This window comes from Larimichthys crocea, unplaced genomic scaffold (genome assembly GCF_000972845.2).
Source record: "Larimichthys crocea isolate SSNF unplaced genomic scaffold, L_crocea_2.0 scaffold148, whole genome shotgun sequence".
NCBI classification, from domain to species: Eukaryota; Metazoa; Chordata; class Actinopteri; family Sciaenidae; genus Larimichthys; species Larimichthys crocea.
In genome coordinates, this window is record NW_020852030.1 from 1021739 (window position 1) to 1041738 (window position 20000).

At 40.6% G+C, this 20000-nt stretch overlaps 2 protein-coding genes across 10 annotated transcripts in view; both read left to right on the forward strand.

The window, feature by feature from the left end:
• The window catches only part of LOC113744744 (macrophage mannose receptor 1-like), a 320504-nt gene that overhangs the window by 120475 nt on the left and 180029 nt on the right, over positions 1-20000 (forward strand). The gene's annotated exons all lie outside the window — the stretch shown is intronic.
• sulf2b (sulfatase 2b) overlaps positions 1-20000 on the forward strand; it is a 78385-nt gene that overhangs the window by 52512 nt on the left and 5873 nt on the right. For 8 of the 9 annotated variants that reach the window (XM_027275660.1, XM_027275666.1, XM_027275665.1 and 5 more), the window contains 15 exons: positions 20-99; positions 422-540; positions 660-811; positions 1009-1178; positions 6146-6296; positions 6502-6601; positions 11741-11816; positions 12194-12322; positions 15071-15127; positions 15208-15337; positions 17465-17708; positions 18456-18657; positions 18810-18906; positions 19681-19775; positions 19874-19933. In XM_027275660.1, the coding sequence (XP_027131461.1) occupies positions 20-99; positions 422-540; positions 660-811; positions 1009-1178; positions 6146-6296; positions 6502-6601; positions 11741-11816; positions 12194-12322; positions 15071-15127; positions 15208-15337; positions 17465-17708; positions 18456-18657; positions 18810-18906; positions 19681-19775; positions 19874-19933 (1862 nt within the window). The remainder of the gene's footprint in view (positions 1-19; positions 100-421; positions 541-659; positions 812-1008; positions 1179-6145; positions 6297-6501; positions 6602-11740; positions 11817-12193; positions 12323-15070; positions 15128-15207; positions 15338-17464; positions 17709-18455; positions 18658-18809; positions 18907-19680; positions 19776-19873; positions 19934-20000) is intronic. The other variant, XM_027275669.1, reaches the window with a different exon arrangement.

Consider the following 20000-nt stretch of genomic DNA (forward strand, 5'->3'; position numbering starts at 1 on the left):
GACTCGCCGCATCATGGAGGAGGGCGGGACTTCCTTCTCTAATGCCTTTGTGACCACGCCCATGTGCTGTCCGTCACGTTCGAGCATGCTCACTGGGAAGTAAGGCCGACCTCCATCTTACATTTATACACGTGTTCATGAACTTCTCTTTGTTTGACGCTGTGAACAGATTTCCACATTCTTCATTTATTCTGTAGATAAATATATATTATAAAACATGTTTTTATATATATGCAATATAATGTTTATTTATCTTTATTGTAGTTTCTGTTTTTAATTCTGATCCTGCGTCAGTTGAATCCACTGATGACGTAAATCTGAATATGTACAATTAATTAATTAGAATAAAAGCATGATATTTGATATTTGATATTTGATATTTGATAATATTTTTATGAATATTTCACTCGTGCTCTCTCAGGTACGTTCACAACCACAACACCTACACCAACAACGAGAACTGTTCCTCGATGTCATGGCAACGGCAGCATGAGCCGAGGACCTTCGGGGTGTACCTGAACAACACCGGATACAGGACAGGTACACACACACACACACACACACACACACACACACAGGCTTTTATTATTACTTTTATGATTTCACATCCTGACTCTGTGTGTGTGTGTGTGTGTGTGTGTGTGTGTGTGTGTGTGCAGCCTTCTTCGGGAAGTATCTGAATGAATATAACGGCTCGTACGTCCCCGCCGGGTGGAGAGAGTGGCTCGGTTTGGTGAAGAACAGCCGGTTCTACAACTACACACTGAGCCGCAACGGAGTCCGAGAGAAACACGGAGCCCAGTACCCACAGGCAGGGACACACGCACACACACACACACACACACACACACACGCACACACACATGCACACACACACGTGTGTACGTCACTCAGCCTCATTAAAGCATGACGACAAAGCACAAAACATTGTTTGGAGTCCTGAAGGATTGTGGGTAGAAATAATATGTGTGTGTGTGTGTGTGTGTGTGTGTGTGTGTGTGTGAACAGGACTACCTGACCGACCTGATCACGGCCGAGTCGATCCGGTACTTCCGCTCCTCAAAGCGGGTCTATCCTCACCGCCCGGTGCTGATGGTTCTGAGCCACGCGGCACCGCACGGACCGGAAGACTCGGCACCGCAGTACAGCACCGCCTTCCCCAATGCATCACAACACATGTAGGCACACACACACACACACACACACACACACAGAGTCGTCCACTTGAAACTGATGAAGAAGAAGTCGTGTATTTTACTTATTTTTTTTATATTGTCACAAAGTTTCGATTGGGGGAGGAATGACCAGACTTTCTCCCTCTTGACAGGTGTTCTCCAGAACGACTATCCGCCCCCTTCCCCACCGTCCCCTGCTATTCCTCATCTGTTTCCCTTTTCTGTTTTTTCTTCCCCCTTCCCCTTCCTTTTTTTCCCCCCCTTGTGCCCCCCATCTTCGCCCTTCTCACCTCTTCCGATAGTTATCACTGCCTCTAAACCTGGACTGTCCCTCCGTCTCCCGTGACACTCGTCAACTTTCGCAAGCTTGTTTCACGTAAAAACTCTGACGTTAGTCTCCGTGACGTCCCCGCAGACTGTTCTAAAACCTGGACGTAGTCTCTGAGACGTCCCGCAGATGTCTAAAAACCTGGATGTCGTCTCCGTGAAGTTCCACACCAGCTGTCTAAAACTGGACGTAGTCTCCGTGACGGTCCACCCAGACTGTCTTCAAACCTTGCACACAGATTATAACTGTCGACTGTGATCTCCACAGGTTCGATTCCCCGCGTGGTTTTTTTTAAAATCGGGCTTCTGCTTTGTCTTCCAGAGGCTGATACTTACGGAGCGATAGCGGCTGTGATTTTGGTTTGACCTTTTGGGGGAGGTCAGGGGTCGAAAGCGCCATGGCGGGGCCGACTCCTCCTCTTCCTGTTTATCTCTTGTTGACGCTGCTGCCACGCCCATCTCTCTGGCCAGCGCTGAAAAGCCCCGTCTCCAGAGAGCCGCCGCAACATCCGATCCCGAACATCATCTCACCTGGCACCGACGACCAGGGCCAGGAGCTGGGTGCGTCCTCGTTTGACTGTCTTCAGTCTCACATGGTTTCCTGTGTTTGACCACCTGTCTGTCTGCTGTCTGCCTCTGTTCTGCTCTGTCCTGTCTGTTATCTGTCTGCCTGTCTGTTGTCTGTTCCTGCCTGTCTGTCTGTCTGTCTGCATGGCTCGATGCAGGTCGATGAACAAGACTCGCGCATCATGGAGGAGGGGGGAAACTTCTTCTCCAAGTGCCTTTGTGACCAAGCCCATGTTGCTGTCCCGTCACCTGTTCGAGCATGCTCAACTGGGAAGTAAGGCCTACCTCCATCTTACATTTATACACCTGTGTCATCGTGAAGTTCTCTTTGTTTGACGCTGTGAACAGATTTCCACAATTCTTCATTTAGCTGTTAAATATAAAATGAATTAAAAAATGTTTTTATATATATGCAATATAATGTTTTTATTTTATCTTATTGTATTTCTGATTTTTTTAAATCGTTCTCGCGTTCGTTGAATCCACTGATACTAACTCTGGAATATGTACAATGTAATTAATGGAAATAAAGCAGATATTTGATAATGATATTTGTCTTATATGTATTTCACTACTGTCTCCAGTACGTTCACAACCACAACACCACACCAACAACGTAGAACTGTTCCTCGATGTATAGGCAACGGCAGCATGAGCCGACTAGGACCTCGGGGTGTACCTGAACAACACCGGATACAGGCACAAGGTAACACGACACACCCACACCACCACACCCACCACACACCACACACACACCACACAAGCTTTTCATTATTACTTTCATTATTTTTCACATCCTGACTCTGTTGGTGTGTTGTGTGTTGGGTGTGGTGTTGTGTGTGTGCGTGTTGCAGCCCTTCCTTCGGGAAGTATTCTGATAATATAAGGCTCGTACTTCCTCCGCCGGGGTGGTAGGAGAGTGGCTCGGTTTTGGTGAAGAACACGGCCGGTTCTCAACACACACTGAGCCAACGAGTCCGGCAGAAACCGGAGCCCATAAACCCACAGGGCAGGGACACACACATCACACCCACACCAACAACACACTACACACACGCATACACACACACACACACACACCACCACACACACACACACACACATAAGGCAGCCACAGGGCACAACAGGTCGTGGCACTCAGCCTCAGTAAAGCTACACAGGAACCCACTAATTGTTATTTGGAAAGTCCTCAAAGATTGATGTCTACGCTTGGGTTAGTTTAGAATATATGTTGATGGGGTTGTCGGGTTGGTGTGTGTTGGTGTGTGTGTGTGTTGTGTGTGGGGTGTGACAGGACCTACCGACCGACCTTATCACGGCCCGAGTCAGTCCGGTACTTCCGTCCTCAAGCGGGTCGATTCCTCACCCCCGGTCTTGATGGTTGCGTGAGCCACCGCCCGCACACCCGACCCGAAAAGTACCTGCACCGCAGTACACACCGCCCCATACGCAGGCACCAGCACAGGAGGCACACACAACACGACCACCACACACACACACACACGACACACACACACACCACCCACACACACCACACCCCACACACACACACACACAGCACACAACACCCCACCGACTGATGGCTGCTGCAACATGCAACGATTATTATTAGTAGTGTATTAGTTATTATGATATAATATTATTCTTATTATATTATTAGCAGCTATTAGTATTTATTATTATTCTTTTATATATTATATCCGTATAGTATATTATTATTATTATTATTATTATTATTATTAGTATTAGTATTATTATAATTCATCAGACTCAGAAACCAAGAAGCCAAAAGAAGCTCGAGGTGGAGCATCAGCTGGGACTGAACAGAAATGATCACAGCTTCATATTTCAGCTGTTTGTAAAGTTTGATCTGACCCTGAACGTGAAACATGGAGCAGCTGATAATAAACCTGGATCGGTTCTGCTGCAGCTTCTTCACCAAAAGTAATAAAGCAGGAATTCAGTAAATAAAGACACAATGAGACAGAAACACACAGCTGTGCTCTCAGGAGTGAGACTTCAAATACAGAAAATACAAAACACGGCAGAGTTGGTTTCAAACGTTTCAGTGAAACATGAACTGATTCAGCTATTCCAGCTCCCCAGAGGAAAAACCCTCATTGTTTTAAAGGGACTTACCTGACTGTTGTTCTTCATGTGACCCGTGCAGTGACAGACCGGGTCCGGTAACTTTGGTTAGCACCCAGCAGCTAGCTCAGCATCCTGAAGAAACAATGCTTCAGTTTCCGTCACACATGAAATGTCTCAAACCAACGTGACAACAAACCAAGCAACACTTTGAGTTTTTTTATTCATCCCATCATGCACACAGTCTTTACATAATGTATCTCTGTAATGTCTGCAGACAGCCTGAGGGACGAAAACAACAAATCAGATTCAGATCTACCGCGACAGGAAGTCAACACTGTGATGTCATCTTTAATGATTTTAAATATATCTGCAAAATACACACAAACACAAACACAGCTTCTGAAGAACATGAAAAATAATAAAACATTCATGCAAACAAACTCAATCGCTGATCTCCAACAGGTGCTGAATTATTAATCTGCTGGGTTTGAACCTTTTCAAACACACAGCAACACGTTCGTTAATGAACGCTTAATGATCAGTCTGTGGTTTGTGTGTCTTCACTTGTTGCTACTTCTTTAATTATAAGTGACATGTTTATAATTCATTCCAGTCATAGTAGCTACATGGACTCATTACTTCAGCTTTACGTGGTGATCTCCAAGATGTTGAAGTAAATTTAAGGTTTTTCAAAATGCTGCTTCCACTGGAGTCAGTTGTAGTTTCGGAGCACTGGGAAGAAGAAGAAGGAGTTTCCAGGCCTGGGTACAGTGCTGACAGGGAGCGGAGCTGGTGTCGTGCCAGAACCGGAGCTGGGTGAGCGGTTAATGTGACCGGACTCTGCAGCCTCCATAGACATGAGGGCAGAGGCCTGGCTGCCTGACTGTGAGAGACTGATCAGAACACACAGTTTGTACAGAATGTTGCTTTGCTGCTTCCCTGTTGAAACACTAACACTCCTCCTGCAGCGCTGTGTTCATGATGAGTCCACACTTTAATTAACACTTTCTGCAGCGGACCAACTTTCTGCCGTTGTGTTACATTTGCTGAATTCCCAAGAGGGGACAAATAATTAGGAACATATCTGAGGCAGCGTTTAGAAAGTTTGGAAGGTTTCCTCTCACTCGTCAACTCATAAAACTGTTTTCACCGTCGCTGATTTTTGCTCTGATCTTAATGAGAATAATGAGAATGCGTATGACGAGGAGCTGGAGCCATGGTGATACCTCCACTCCTACCCTGACCTGTTGGGAGGCAGGAGGACACATGGAGCTGTGTGGAGTAATGGCAGCAGATGCTCCTGTTCATTAATAACACAGTCTCCTCCTGCTGTGTTAGTGACAGAGGATGTTCCACAGTGTGTTCTGTGTGGATAATGAATGACTCCCATCAGCCAACTCATTTACTGCTCTCCTCCTCCTCTCTGCTCCTCAGCAGCTACATAATTAACTTCTGCATTGGGACAGAAATAACCTTAAACATCATGCTGAACTCGACTCTGCAGCGCTGCTTCCTCTTGACTGGACAGCTGGAAACATCTGCACCATCAGCTACCACCTGCCTTCGTCTTTGCATGGTGAAGTCTTAACTCACACAGCGCTGCTCTGAAGTCTTCCTGAGCCCAGATGGGTCGAAGGTTACAGACCTTCAGTGTTGGCTGTGCAGAGATTTCTCTGATTCTCTTAATCTTTTAAAGAACCCAGAAATGTATTCAAACCATGTGTGGACAAACTGTTCGCCCCATGTTTGCTTGTTCTGAGGCCCTGGGAGCTCCTGTCCTGTTAGATTTGGTGTGAATAACAGTTTAAGTTGTCGTCAATAACCAGAACCGGAAACATAAAGCTTCTTCAGGAAACTGTTGTGATGGAGATGGTGACCCGCTGTGGAAATAATAGAAACACGTCTTATTGTCCCACGCTGCTGCATCTCTCTCCTCCTCGGTGTGGACATGTCTCCACACTAACACCTCCCTCTCTCCTCCACAGCACTCCCAGTTACAACTACGCACCGAACCCAGACAAGCACTGGATCATGCGTTACACCGGCCCCATGAAACCGATCCACATGGAGTTCACCAACGTCCTGCAGAGGAAACGACTGCAGACGCTTCTGTCTGTGGACGACAGCATGGAGAAGGTACACACACACACACACACACAACCACACACACACACACACACACACACACTCCTCACACCTGTATCAGGTGTATCATCAGGTTCAGGTTTCTTCAGGTCTCTTTGCAAAGTTAAACATTGTCTTGTCTGTGTGTGTGTGTGTGTGTGTGTGTGTGTGTGTGTGTGTGTGTGTGTGTGTGTGTGTGTGTGTGTGTGTGTCTCAGCTTTATAACATGCTGGTGGAGACGGGCGAGTTGGAGAACACTTACATCATCTACACATCTGACCACGGCTACCACATCGGACAGTTCGGCCTAGTCAAAGGTAAAAAACAAGTCAAATCTATTTATTTAGTTTTATGCTAAACATATCAAATCTATAAACCAGTTGGTTATCATCTAAAGACGAGCCAGTGTTCCTGCAGTGTTGCACCCAACAGATATCTGGAAAATGGATCCAGATAACAAATATCTGGATATAAATGCAGATGGATTTTTAACAAGCTGAGATGATAGTGGAAGTGTTCAAATGAAAAATGTGTCCCACCTCTACAGATTATCCGTTCATGCAGATTTCTGTTTGTAGAACTTTATCAAACTCAAAGTGGAAGATGAGTCATGTGACAGTTTGGAACAGCCAACCGAGAAAGGACGAGCTCAAACCAATGCAGCGGCAGCTCGCCGTGGCACTTTTTAAAAACTTTTTACTACAATTTTCAAATTTTTTAAAAAATGTTCAGAATGTAATGTGACAACACTGACGACTGTTTTATAAAATAAAAAATAAAAACAGGTGTCAGATTTTTCGTACAAAAAGTTGCAATTTTCCAGAAAAATAATGAGAAATTTCCAAAAAAGTTGCAAAATTAGCAAATTGTGATTTTTATTTTTTTTCAAGAAAATTTGGAAATTTTAAACTGTTCATAATATTTTAAAATGTTCAAAATGTAATGTAATACAACACTGACAACTGCAGCGGCCCAGGGTCCGGTTCTGAAAAATCTTTTCGGAAAATTGAAAGTTGTTTTTTTTAACAAAAAATCTGACTTTTATCTGAAAATCGCGATTTTTTTTTTGTAAATTGCAATGTTTTTTTCAGAAAATTCTGATTTTTTTTTTTCTTTTTTATGTTAAAAAATTCTACTAAAATAGTATTTTTTTCATTTATTTTTTACTACAATTTTTAAAATTTTTCTAAAAAAACTTGTCATTCTCTTTCTTCAGAACATAAATGTTCCAAAATGTTCTAAATCCTCAGAATTTTCAAAAATATTCAAAATGTTTAAAATGTTATGTAATACAACACTGATGACTGTTTCATAAAATAAAAAATAAAAACAGAGGTGTCAGACTTTTTGTACAAAAAGTTGCAATTTTCCAGAAAAATAATGAGAAATTTCCAAAAAAAAGTTGCAAAATTTGCAAATTGTGATTTTTTTTTTCCAAGAAAATTTGGACATTTTTGACTGTTCAAAATATTTTAAAATGTTCAAAATGTAATGTAATACAACACTGACAACTGCAGCGGCCCAGGGTCCGGTTCTGAAAAATCTTTTTGGAAAATTGAAAGTTGTTTTTTTTAACAAAAAATCTGACTTTTATCTGAAAATCGCGATTTTTTTTTTGTTGTAAATTGCAATGTTTTTTTCAGAAAATTCAGATTTTTTTTTTTACTTTTTTATGTTAAAAAATTCTACTAAAATAGTATTTTTTTCATTTATTTTTTACTACAATTTTTAAGATTTTCTAAAAAAACTTGTCATTCTCTCTCTTCAGAACATAAATGTTCCAAAATGTTCTAAATCCTCAGAATTTTCAAAAATATTCAAAATGTTTAAAATGTTATGTAATACAACACTGATGACTGTTTCATAAAATAAAAAATAAAAACAGGTGTCAGATTTTTCGTACAAAAAGTTGCAATTTTCCAGAAAAATAATGAGAAATTTCCAAAAAAAAGTTGCAAAATTTGCAAATTGTGATTTTTTTTTTCCAAGAAAATTTGGACATTTTTGACTGTTCAAAATATTTTAAAATGTTCAAAATGTAATGTAATACAACACTGACAACTGCAGCGGCCCAGGGTCCGGTTCTGAAAAATCTTTTTGGAAAATTGAAAGTTGTTTTTTTTAACAAAAAATCTGACTTTTATCTGAAAATCGCGATTTTTTTTTTGTAAATTGCAATGTTTTTTTCAGAAAATTCTGATTTTTTTTTTACTTTTTTATGTTAAAAAATTCTACTAAAATAGTATTTTTTTCATTTATTTTTTACTACAATTTTTAAAATTTTCTAAAAAAACTTGTCATTCTCTTTCTTCAGAACATAAATGTTCCAAAATGTTCTAAATCCTCAGAATTTTCAAAAATATTCAAAATGTTTAAAATGTTATGTAATACAACACTGATGACTGTTTCATAAAATAAAAAATAAAAACAGGTGTCAGATTTTTCGTACAAAAAGTTGCAATTTTCCAGAAAAATAATGAGAAATTTCCAAAAAAAAGTTGCAAAATTTGCAAATTGTGATTTTTTTTTTCCAAGAAAATTTGGACATTTTTAACTGTTCAAAATATTTTAAAATGTTCAAAATGTAATGTAATACAACACTGACAACTGCAGCGGCCCAGGGTCCGGTTCTGAAAAATCTTTTTGGAAAATTGAAAGTTGTTTTTTTTAACAAAAAATCTGACTTTTATCTGAAAATCGCGATTTTTTTTTTGTTGTAAATTGCAATGTTTTTTTCAGAAAATTCAGATTTTTTTTTTTACTTTTTTATGTTAAAAAATTCTACTAAAATAGTATTTTTTTCATTTATTTTTTACTACAATTTTTAAAAATTTCTAAAAAAACTTGTCATTCTCTCTCTTCAGAACATAAATGTTCCAAAATGTTCTAAATCCTCAGAATTTTCAAAAATATTCAAAATGTTTAAAATGTTATGTAATACAACACTGATGACTGTTTCATAAAATAAAAAATAAAAACAGGTGTCAGATTTTTCGTACAAAAAGTTGCAATTTTCCAGAAAAATAATGAGAAATTTCCAAAAAAAAGTTGCAAAATTTGCAAATTGTGATTTTTTTTTTCCAAGAAAATTTGGACATTTTTGACTGTTCAAAATATTTTAAAATGTTCAAAATGTAATGTAATACAACACTGACAACTGCAGCGGCCCAGGGTCCGGTTCTGAAAAATCTTTTTGGAAAATTGAAAGTTGTTTTTTTTAACAAAAAATCTGACTTTTATCTGAAAATCGCGATTTTTTTTTTGTAAATTGCAATGTTTTTTTCAGAAAATTCTGATTTTTTTTTTACTTTTTTATGTTAAAAAATTCTACTAAAATAGTATTTTTTTCATTTATTTTTTACTACAATTTTTAAAAATTTTCTAAAAAAACTTGTCATTCTCTTTCTTCAGAACATAAATGTTCCAAAATGTTCTAAATCCTCAGAATTTTCAAAAATATTCAAAATGTTTAAAATGTTATGTAATACAACACTGATGACTGTTTCATAAAATAAAAAATAAAAACAGGTGTCAGATTTTTCGTACAAAAAGTTGCAATTTTCCAGAAAAATAATGAGAAATTTCCAAAAAAAAGTTGCAAAATTTGCAAATTGTGATTTTTTTTTTCCAAGAAAATTTGGACATTTTTAACTGTTCAAAATATTTTAAAATGTTCAAAATGTAATGTAATACAACACTGACAACTGCAGCGGCCCAGGGTCCGGTTCTGAAAAATCTTTTTGGAAAATTGAAAGTTGTTTTTTTTAACAAAAAATCTGACTTTTATCTGAAAATCGCGATTTTTTTTTTGTTGTAAATTGCAATGTTTTTTTCAGAAAATTCAGATTTTTTTTTTTACTTTTTTATGTTAAAAAATTCTACTAAAATAGTATTTTTTTCATTTATTTTTTACTACAATTTTTAAAAATTTCTAAAAAAACTTGTCATTCTCTCTCTTCAGAACATAAATGTTCCAAAATGTTCTAAATCCTCAGAATTTTCAAAAATATTCAAAATGTTTAAAATGTTATGTAATACAACACTGATGACTGTTTCATAAAATAAAAAATAAAAACAGGTGTCAGATTTTTCGTACAAAAAGTTGCAATTTTCCAGAAAAATAATGAGAAATTTCCAAAAAAAAGTTGCAAAATTTGCAAATTGTGATTTTTTTTTTCCAAGAAAATTTGGACATTTTTGACTGTTCAAAATATTTTAAAATGTTCAAAATGTAATGTAATACAACACTGACAACTGCAGCGGCCCAGGGTCCGGTTCTGAAAAATCTTTTTGGAAAATTGAAAGTTGTTTTTTTTAACAAAAAATCTGACTTTTATCTGAAAATCGCGATTTTTTTTTTGTAAATTGCAATGTTTTTTTCAGAAAATTCTGATTTTTTTTTTACTTTTTTATGTTAAAAAATTCTACTAAAATAGTATTTTTTTCATTTATTTTTTACTACAATTTTTAAAAATTTTCTAAAAAAACTTGTCATTCTCTTTCTTCAGAACATAAATGTTCCAAAATGTTCTAAATCCTCAGAATTTTCAAAAATATTCAAAATGTTTAAAATGTTATGTAATACAACACTGATGACTGTTTCATAAAATAAAAAATAAAAACAGGTGTCAGATTTTTCGTACAAAAAGTTGCAATTTTCCAGAAAAATAATGAGAAATTTCCAAAAAAAAGTTGCAAAATTTGCAAATTGTGATTTTTTTTTTCCAAGAAAATTTGGACATTTTTAACTGTTCAAAATATTTTAAAATGTTCAAAATGTAATGTAATACAACACTGACAACTGCAGCGGCCCAGGGTCCGGTTCTGAAAAATCTTTTTGGAAAATTGAAAGTTGTTTTTTTTAACAAAAAATCTGACTTTTATCTGAAAATCGCGATTTTTTTTTTGTTGTAAATTGCAATGTTTTTTTCAGAAAATTCAGATTTTTTTTTTTACTTTTTTATGTTAAAAAATTCTACTAAAATAGTATTTTTTTCATTTATTTTTTACTACAATTTTTAAAAATTTCTAAAAAAACTTGTCATTCTCTCTCTTCAGAACATAAATGTTCCAAAATGCTCTAAATCCTCAGAATTTTCAAAAATATTCAAAATGTTTAAAATGTTATGTAATACAACACTGATGACTGTTTTATAGAATAAAAAATAAAAACTGTGTTAGCTCAGTTTATAGAGCATCCACACATTCTGTCAACATAGCTGTCAAATAAAGTTTAAAAAGGGCCAATAAAAGTCGTTAAAAAGTCTTTAAAAAATGTTGTCTGAAAATCCTTTAAAAGGTCGTTTGAAAAATCATAAAGTGTTGTTGCTGCAGCGGTTGCCTAGCTGCGCTGCCATGAATTGAGCTAGCCCTTTCTGTGTCAACCTGCACACGTGTGACAGCTGGTGACTCATGTATATTATAAATATCATATTTATTATGTTGTGTTTCTGCAGGGAAATCAATGCCCTACGAGTTCGACATCAGAGTCCCGTTCTTCATCAGAGGCCCCAACGTGGAGCAAGGCAGCATGTAAACACACACACCGCCCTTCAAGCTGACAGGAAACACACACACACACTGAATCCAGTTTAATGTTAAATATGAATCTGATCATACACAGGCTTCAAAAGAAGAATCATACAGCAGAAATATGTGACACACTAAAGCTGTGTGTGTGTGTGTGTGTGTGTGTGTGTGTGTGTGTGTGTGTGTGTGTGTGTGTGTGTGTGTGTGTTCTGGTAAAGTGGATTACAGTCAGAGCTGTTTCACGAGGCGATCATGAGTTCATATAACGACATAATAACACACAACACAGCTGTCCTCACAAACCTTCACGTCTGTAAAATAATGACACAGATGTTTATTTCAGATTCTTTAATGGTTTATTAATCATACGTGTGTGTCAGTAACCCCCACATGGTCCTGAACATCGATCTGGCTCCGACCATCCTGGACATCGCCGGCCTCGACACACCGCCAGACATGGACGGGAAGTCGATACTGACTCTGCTGGAGACTGACAAACCTGCTAACAGGTACACACACACACACGCACGCACACACACACACACACACACACACACACACACCACACACACACACACACACACCACATCACACTCACACCACACATACACTCACCACCACCACACACACACACACACACACCACACACACGCCACACACACCACACACACGCACACTACACACACACCACACACACACATACCCCAACACACACACACCACACACACCACATACACTCACACACACAAACACACGAACACACGCACAACAGACACGCACGACACACACACACACACACACACACACTCTCTCTCTCTCACACACACACACACACACACACACACTCTCTCTCACACACACACACACACTCTCTCTCTCACACACACACACACACACACACACACACTCTCTCTCTCTCACACACACACACACACACACACAAAGCCTTTAAATGAGGAGGAAGCAGAAATAAATTTTTATTTCATTCTCGTATTTTAAAATAAATGTTTTTTTTTAAATGTTTTTTTAGAATCAGGAACAAATTCTTCAGAGAGAAAAATAATAAAATAAAAAGATCGTCTGAACATTTTAAAGGTGAAACACAGAAAGAAAAGAGTTGCCATGGTTACAGTCACATTTATCAGGTTGTGTGTGTGGTGGAGTTTCCAGCGCAGTGACGTGATGAACAGTTTGTTGTAGTCGGAGAGGTCAGAGGAGAAAAGGCGAGCCGTCAGTATGAACCACCTCATTCACACACCTGAGCGCTTCAAACACAAAGAGCCATCTGCTCCGCCTGCAGGGACATCAGCTCTGTTAATATTCAGAATGATCGAAGCATCGACAAAGGCAGGAAAACAGACTTTAAACAGCAGGTTCAAAGATCTGCAGAACTTTAGAGGAAGTCTGCCGGTCAATGTGGATTCATCCGCTGCTGGAAATAGTCCCAAATGCTTTCTTCAGTTTGTTTGATTGAAACTCCAGCGAGCAGAGAAGTCTTTTCCTTTAATGATTTATCTCTGAAATGTGACTGCAAAGGTTTTATTGCTTAACAAACTAAAAGACGACTAAAATGTTCATCTGTTGTTTGACTTTGAGAAGTTATGTTGCTGCAGAATATCATTTTATAATTATTATAGTGATGCATTATAAATCACCGTGAACACTGGAAGTATTTCCAGGAAACGTTCAGAGACCTTCAGGTCAGGCTGGAACAACGCGTCCAGCACTCGGTCATGATCCTTCCACATTGAAACAAACTTTGAGACGTAATCCTGAACACAGGTCCACGTTTACCGCCGAGTCTGAACCGCTCTCTGTAAACCTCAAACACACTTTGAGTCGCCGTACACTCTGCAGCGCTCTGTCAGGAGGATCCAGCATCCCGGCTGTTTGAACGCGTGGACTCCATACGTCCTTACGAGTGCAGCGAGGGACTTCACGGCATCTGCTGCCTTTTTCATCCTCGTCCTCTGTGAAGAACAGAGGAATCATCCCGGTGGGGAACAGAGACAGAAGCTGAGAGAACGATTACATCCAGATAAAGTTTATTCAGAGTAGGAACGACAAAGGACTTCCAGAAAAACAATCTGATCTGAACCAAATACCAACCCGTCTGCACCGTGACTGAGCCGATCTCAGCGTGTTAAAGTCAAGACTGAGAGGGAGGAAACCCGGGGCAGACCCAGAACTCACTGCAGGGACTACAGAGCCCGTCTAGCCTGGGAACGCCTCAGGATCCTCCAGGAGGAGCTGGAATGAGTTTCTGGGGAGAAGAAGGTCTGGAGCTGCCACCATGATCCGATCCAGACAAGAGGACGTGTGGATATGTTCTTCAGTATCAGAACGGGCTGTGTGCTCCTGTTTGCAGTGTAAAAGTGATTTGGTGATTTTAATTATCTGTGATAAAAATATCTGTGTGTGTAAATCCCTCAGAATCTGAGCTTTCAGATTTATTCATGATTTATCAGAGTGTGATTTCTGACACATTTACACTCTGCTGGAATACATTAAACTTTAAACACTTTCAATTTGAAACACTTTGCTCGCTGTGAAATAAACACACCAACAGCAGCTCCTGAAGGTACCACGAGTCACCCTGAGACCCCATGAACAGATTCATCACACCGTCCACCTGTACTCAACAATGTTTCTGACATGAAAGATGTTTATTGGACTTTTCTGCCTGAGTCCCAGGTACAATGGATTGTAGAATAAATACACACAGTGTGTGAGCCGGTTCAGGATCAGTGTTTTTGACACTTTGTAACTCTGCAGATCTTCAACACGTCTGCAGACACATGATTCAAATACACAGAAACATTCAATAAGCACATTTCTGATGCCTGTGTGTGCACTGCGTTGTGTTGTCTCACTTCATCGCTGTTTTTCTGACCTTCAAAAAAGACGAGTGGAAAAAGTCCTGCAGCCTGTTTGTTCTCTGCGGCAGGAAAACCCAAATATTATTCCTAAAAGTTAAAGTTACAAACATCCCAGAATAGAAACCAGATGGAGTCAGCCATTTAATGCGGGGCACAGTGTGTTATGAATATCAGATGAACACGAGTAATTCCCTGAACATGTGGCACCAAACAGAGTTTAATCATGTGAAATGACGTCAGCAGATTCTTGTTCCTGGAGTTCAAGTAAAAATAAAGAGGCAGGATGAAGGTGGAGGTGATGCCTTTGTTGATGAAGGTGGAGGTGATGCCTTTGTTGGTGAAGGTGAACTAAACCCACACTGCTGTTTTCTTCTCCAGGTTCCAGGTGAACAAGAAGCCCAAGGTGTGGAGAGACTCGTTTCTGGTGGAGAGAGGGTGAGTACATGTAACATTCGACGTCCTCTCAGATCAGAAGCCGAAGTTTCCAACGCGCCCTCTGTTTGCTCCGTTACCAGGAAGCTGCTGCACCAGCGTGTCGAGGGGAAGGAAGTGTCACAGGAGGAGAACTTCCTGCCCAAACACCAACGAGTGAAAGATCTCTGTCAGAGAGCCGAGTACCAGACGCCCTGTCAGCAAACCGGACAGGTACAGCAACACCACGATCCAACATGTTCGTCTCCAGTGTCAGAGTGTCCAGCTGTACTCGAGTATTTACTCTGATTACATTACTCATGATCAATCATGAACCAGACCCAGCAGCAGCTGATCTCACTGCCTAGTCCAGCAGCAGTCAGCCCAGCTCGGCGTCTGTCTTTCAGCCTTTTATTTCACCAAGCTCTCACCAACCACTAAAAGTCAGTCCCACATTTACTCTTGTCCGGCGGCTTCTTGCTCGCTCACTCTCTCCTTTTCTCTTCTTAGCTTCCTCCGTCAGCGTCCTCTTCACTCTCTTCTCCTCTGCCATTATGTCCGTAGAAGCTGCTGAGCCTGGTTACCTCCTCTTCTTCTTCCTGGTCGTCCATAACGCCTGTTGGCACAAACACTCAGTTCGTCAGCTTGGAGCTCAGAGCGACGGGTACCCGTCGCTCTGAGCTCCAAGCTGACGAACTGAGCTAACAGCAGCTACAGCTGTCAGCAGTTTACTTCACTGTCCATCATAAACTCTGTAAATCACAGAGAGTTGAGGCGGAGCAGCCGGAGGACATCAGAGGGAAAACCAGAAAACATTTCCTCCATAAAATATGATCCAGTTTCACCAGAATCAGTGAAATAGTTGCTGCTGTGTGACTTAGTGCCGTAAAGCGTTACGTACTTCTCCCGACCCAGAGCCCAAAGTTACATAGAGTGAGAACAGACGTACGAATGACAGAGACACTGTTCAGCTGATCACAGGTCAGTGTGGGTCAACAGGAGGTCACAGGTGTTTTACTTAATGAAACTTTTTGCAGTACAAGCCTCGACAGAATGAATTCAGACAGACGGCTGCTGCAGTAATAAACAGAAGCAGTGGAACAGTGGGAGACTTCTGTCAGAGAGATGGAAACCAGATGTCATCTGTACAAAGCAGACAGATACAATAACGTCAGTGATTACTCGGAGCAGCAGAACACAAAGGACCGAACGCTGCAGAATCAAAGTGGACGGACGTGAACGGAATCAAGATGGAGCTCAACACAAACTCTCCTCCAAGACGTTTACTGTGTGTGTGTGTGTGTGTGTGTGTGTGTGTGTGTGTGTGTTTATGCTTGTTTGAGGTTAATTACACTTGTCGAAGAAATCCCTCTCGTCAGTTGATTAGTCTCTTAGCAACAGTGTCTGCCGGCTGCTGGGCGGCTGTGATAAACAGCCCGTAGAAAACAGTTTGTAATTAACAGTTCAGCCATTTGTCACTCTTTAATAACGAGTGCAGGAGTTCATTCAGCTGCTGCTAATGAACAACAGAGTGACACAACAGAGAGCGCCTCGAGCCCGAGACAAGCTGAAGCTGGTCGGACCCACTGCCCATCAGGATGATGGGAGGTTCATCTCAAAGGTGTTCAGTTCGATGAACACTGGTCTGTTCATGCATCAGCTGCATTTATAGCAAGTTCTTAAAGATGTGTCAGAGATCATTTCTCCAAGTTTAGAGTTCAATGGATTGTAGCATGAATTCAAACGTTCAGGATCAGTGTTTGCTGTTGGACTGTCCCTTTGACGTGAACTTTGGACTCTGTAACTCTGAAGACGTTCAGAAGTCCAGAAAGTGAAACATGGCCCTTCAAACATGATTCAAACCTCTTTGTGAAGAGAAACTATAAGAACCATCTTCAGCGTCTCACGGTGAATGAGAAGCAGCGAGAGTGAACCAGAGAAAGAAAAAGTTATTTTCTGATTGTTTCATCACTTTGAGCACAAATAAACCACCCACACACGACCCTGCATCGATTCTCTTCAATAAGACCTCAGGGTTGTTAAACCTGAAGCTTCACTGTTGATATCAACAGTCTGTTCCACCTCCACAACTTCCTCCTTATGTAACCTGTCGTGCTGTCGACTGAAGATTTAATCTTCATGTTCGTGTGTGAATCTGCTCAGGCTGTGTGAGAGTAAATCTAACCAACCAAATCTATCTGGACAAACATTCGTCTTAATGACAGACAATAAATATTCAGACTCCAGTTTTTCCCCAAAATATCAACCTGAGCTTGACAACCATGATTACTGACGTTTAAAGAAGAGAGAGTCAAACCTGTATTTCAGAACCTTCATCATCATGTTCTCGTGTGTTTATAGAAGTGGCAGTGCGTGGAGGACGCCGCAGGGAAACTTCGACTCTTCAAATGTAAGAACGAAGGGGGAGGAGCTAAGAACGTCCAAAGGGGCGTGGCTGGACGTCAGCGTCCACTCAGCATCAAGTCTCAGCTGTACAATCAGAACTCCGACGGCTGTGACTGCGACCTCCGCGACCTCCGACCTCAGAACCTGCGACCCTCCATGATGAGGCCGTTCAACAAAAAGTCTTTCTTCTCCAAGAAGAGTGAGTGTTCGTTCAGTCCAGCAGGGGGCAGCAGTGGCTGTCAGGGTTTCTTCTGGTTTCACCACGATTACCTAAACACACAACAAGTCTGAGAAGTAAACCTCTGTCTTCAGGTAGAAAATGATGTGTAGCGCCCAAAGAGTCGCCTCAACGACTCATGATCTATTGTCACTTTTTTTACTGTTAATAAATGGAGCTAGCATGCTGTTATACTGAATATCAGCACGCCCCATGCTGATATTCAATATAAAAGCATGACCTGGAGTGTAATATTGCTTTAATATACAGTATAAGATATCCAAACATTTCTTTATTCCTTTGAAATAAAGAAATGGAGTTATATTTTTAGTGATGATCACAGTGTGCATGTTGACTAATCAGATTGTCTGGTTGGAGGAACTTGATGTACGTCAGTTTTACAGATACAATATTTAGTACACAGCAGAATGAATATAAAAAAGACAAACACTGAGAATACATGCTACAATAAAAACATAAGACACAATGATGGGAACAGAGCAGGAGCCGTTAGCAGCACAGTGTACATTCTTTGTGTCCAGCTCTAGTGTCAGTATAACACTTCTGTAGACGAGTTCATTTCTCGTTCAAACTTTTAATTTTGTTTGTTTTTGTTGTTTGTTTCATCACAGCTGTGACTCCTCCTTTATTATGGTGTGATGCTGACCCCTAGTGTCTGACATCAGAACTGCATCAGTGAGGAAGCTTTTTAAATCTTCTGTGTTTCAGAGTTCAAAGCCCTGAAGAGTTACTCCAGGAACCGCTACAGCCGCTCCATATCCATGAGCAACAGTTACCCCGGTAACAGCAGCATGACGGACAGCGCCAACTGGCCTCAGCCGACACGAGACGAGTCCGAGGACGAGTTCAGCGGCATGGGAGGAGTTCCCAGCGGCGTGGCTCTGTCCAACTCCCTCAAAGTCACACACAGGTCTGTGTTTTTCAGCTGGTCAAAGTCGTTTTTATGTTTTACGAACCGACACGTTCAGGAAAACGTCTGAATTCTCATCAGAGAATAAAACCTGTTTAAATCAAACTGACCTCATGACGGCTGTTAAACGTTGTTTTATTGTTTTCCTGCAGATGTTCAATTTTGTCGAACGCCACCGTGAAGTGTGACACAGGCGTTTATCAGTCTCTGCAGGCCTGGAAGGACCACAAGCTCCACATTGACCACGAGGTAACAACCAACCAACCAAGCAACCAACTAACAGACAGACCAACCAACCAACCAACTGACGGACAGACCAACCAACCAACCAACCAACCAACTGACAGACCAACCAACTAATCAACCAATCAACTAACCAACCAACTAACTGACAGACAGACTAACCAACCAACCAACCAACCAACCAACCAACTAACCAACTGACAGACACACCAACCAACCAACCAACCAACTGACAGACAGACCAACCAACCAACCAACCAACTAACCAACTGACAGACAGACCAACCAACCAACCAACTAACCAACTGACAGACAGACAGACCAAACAACGAACCAACCAACCAACAGACAGAACAACCAACCAACCAACCAACTAATCAACCAACCAACTAACCAACCAACTAACTGACAGACAGACCAACCAACTAACCAACTAACCAACTGACAGACCAACCAACTAACTAACCAACCAACCAACCAACCAACTGACAGACAGACCAACCAACCAACTGACAGACAGACAGACTAACCAACTAACCAACTGACAGACCAACCAACTAACTAACCAACCAACCAACCAACCAACTGACAGACAGACCAACCAACCAACTGACAGACAGACAGACCAACCAACTAACCAACCAACCAACTAACCAACTGACAGACAACCAGGTAACCAACCAACCAACCAACTAACAGACAGACCAACCAACTTACTACTTAATGACTTACTGGCTGACTAACCAGCCAGTCTCCTTTTCGTGTCTTCTCTTCCTTCAGATTGAGACGCTGCAGACGAAGATTAAGAACCTGAGAGAGGTCAGAGGTCACCTGAAGAAGGCCCGCCCCCTCGAGTGTGACTGTAACAAATACCTGTAAGTGACACAAACACCACAGTGCAGTGATGTCATCAGGTACTTCACTTAAAAAGCAGCAGTACATTGAAGTGAATGTTGTTGATGATGTTTTGCAGGTACAAGTCTAAACTGAAGAACAAGCTGAGGCTCAGAGGAGGCAACCTGCACCCCTTCAGGTGAGACTGATGACATCACCAGGGTTACTTAAAGACATACTGCTTCAAACCACAACCACATGTACTG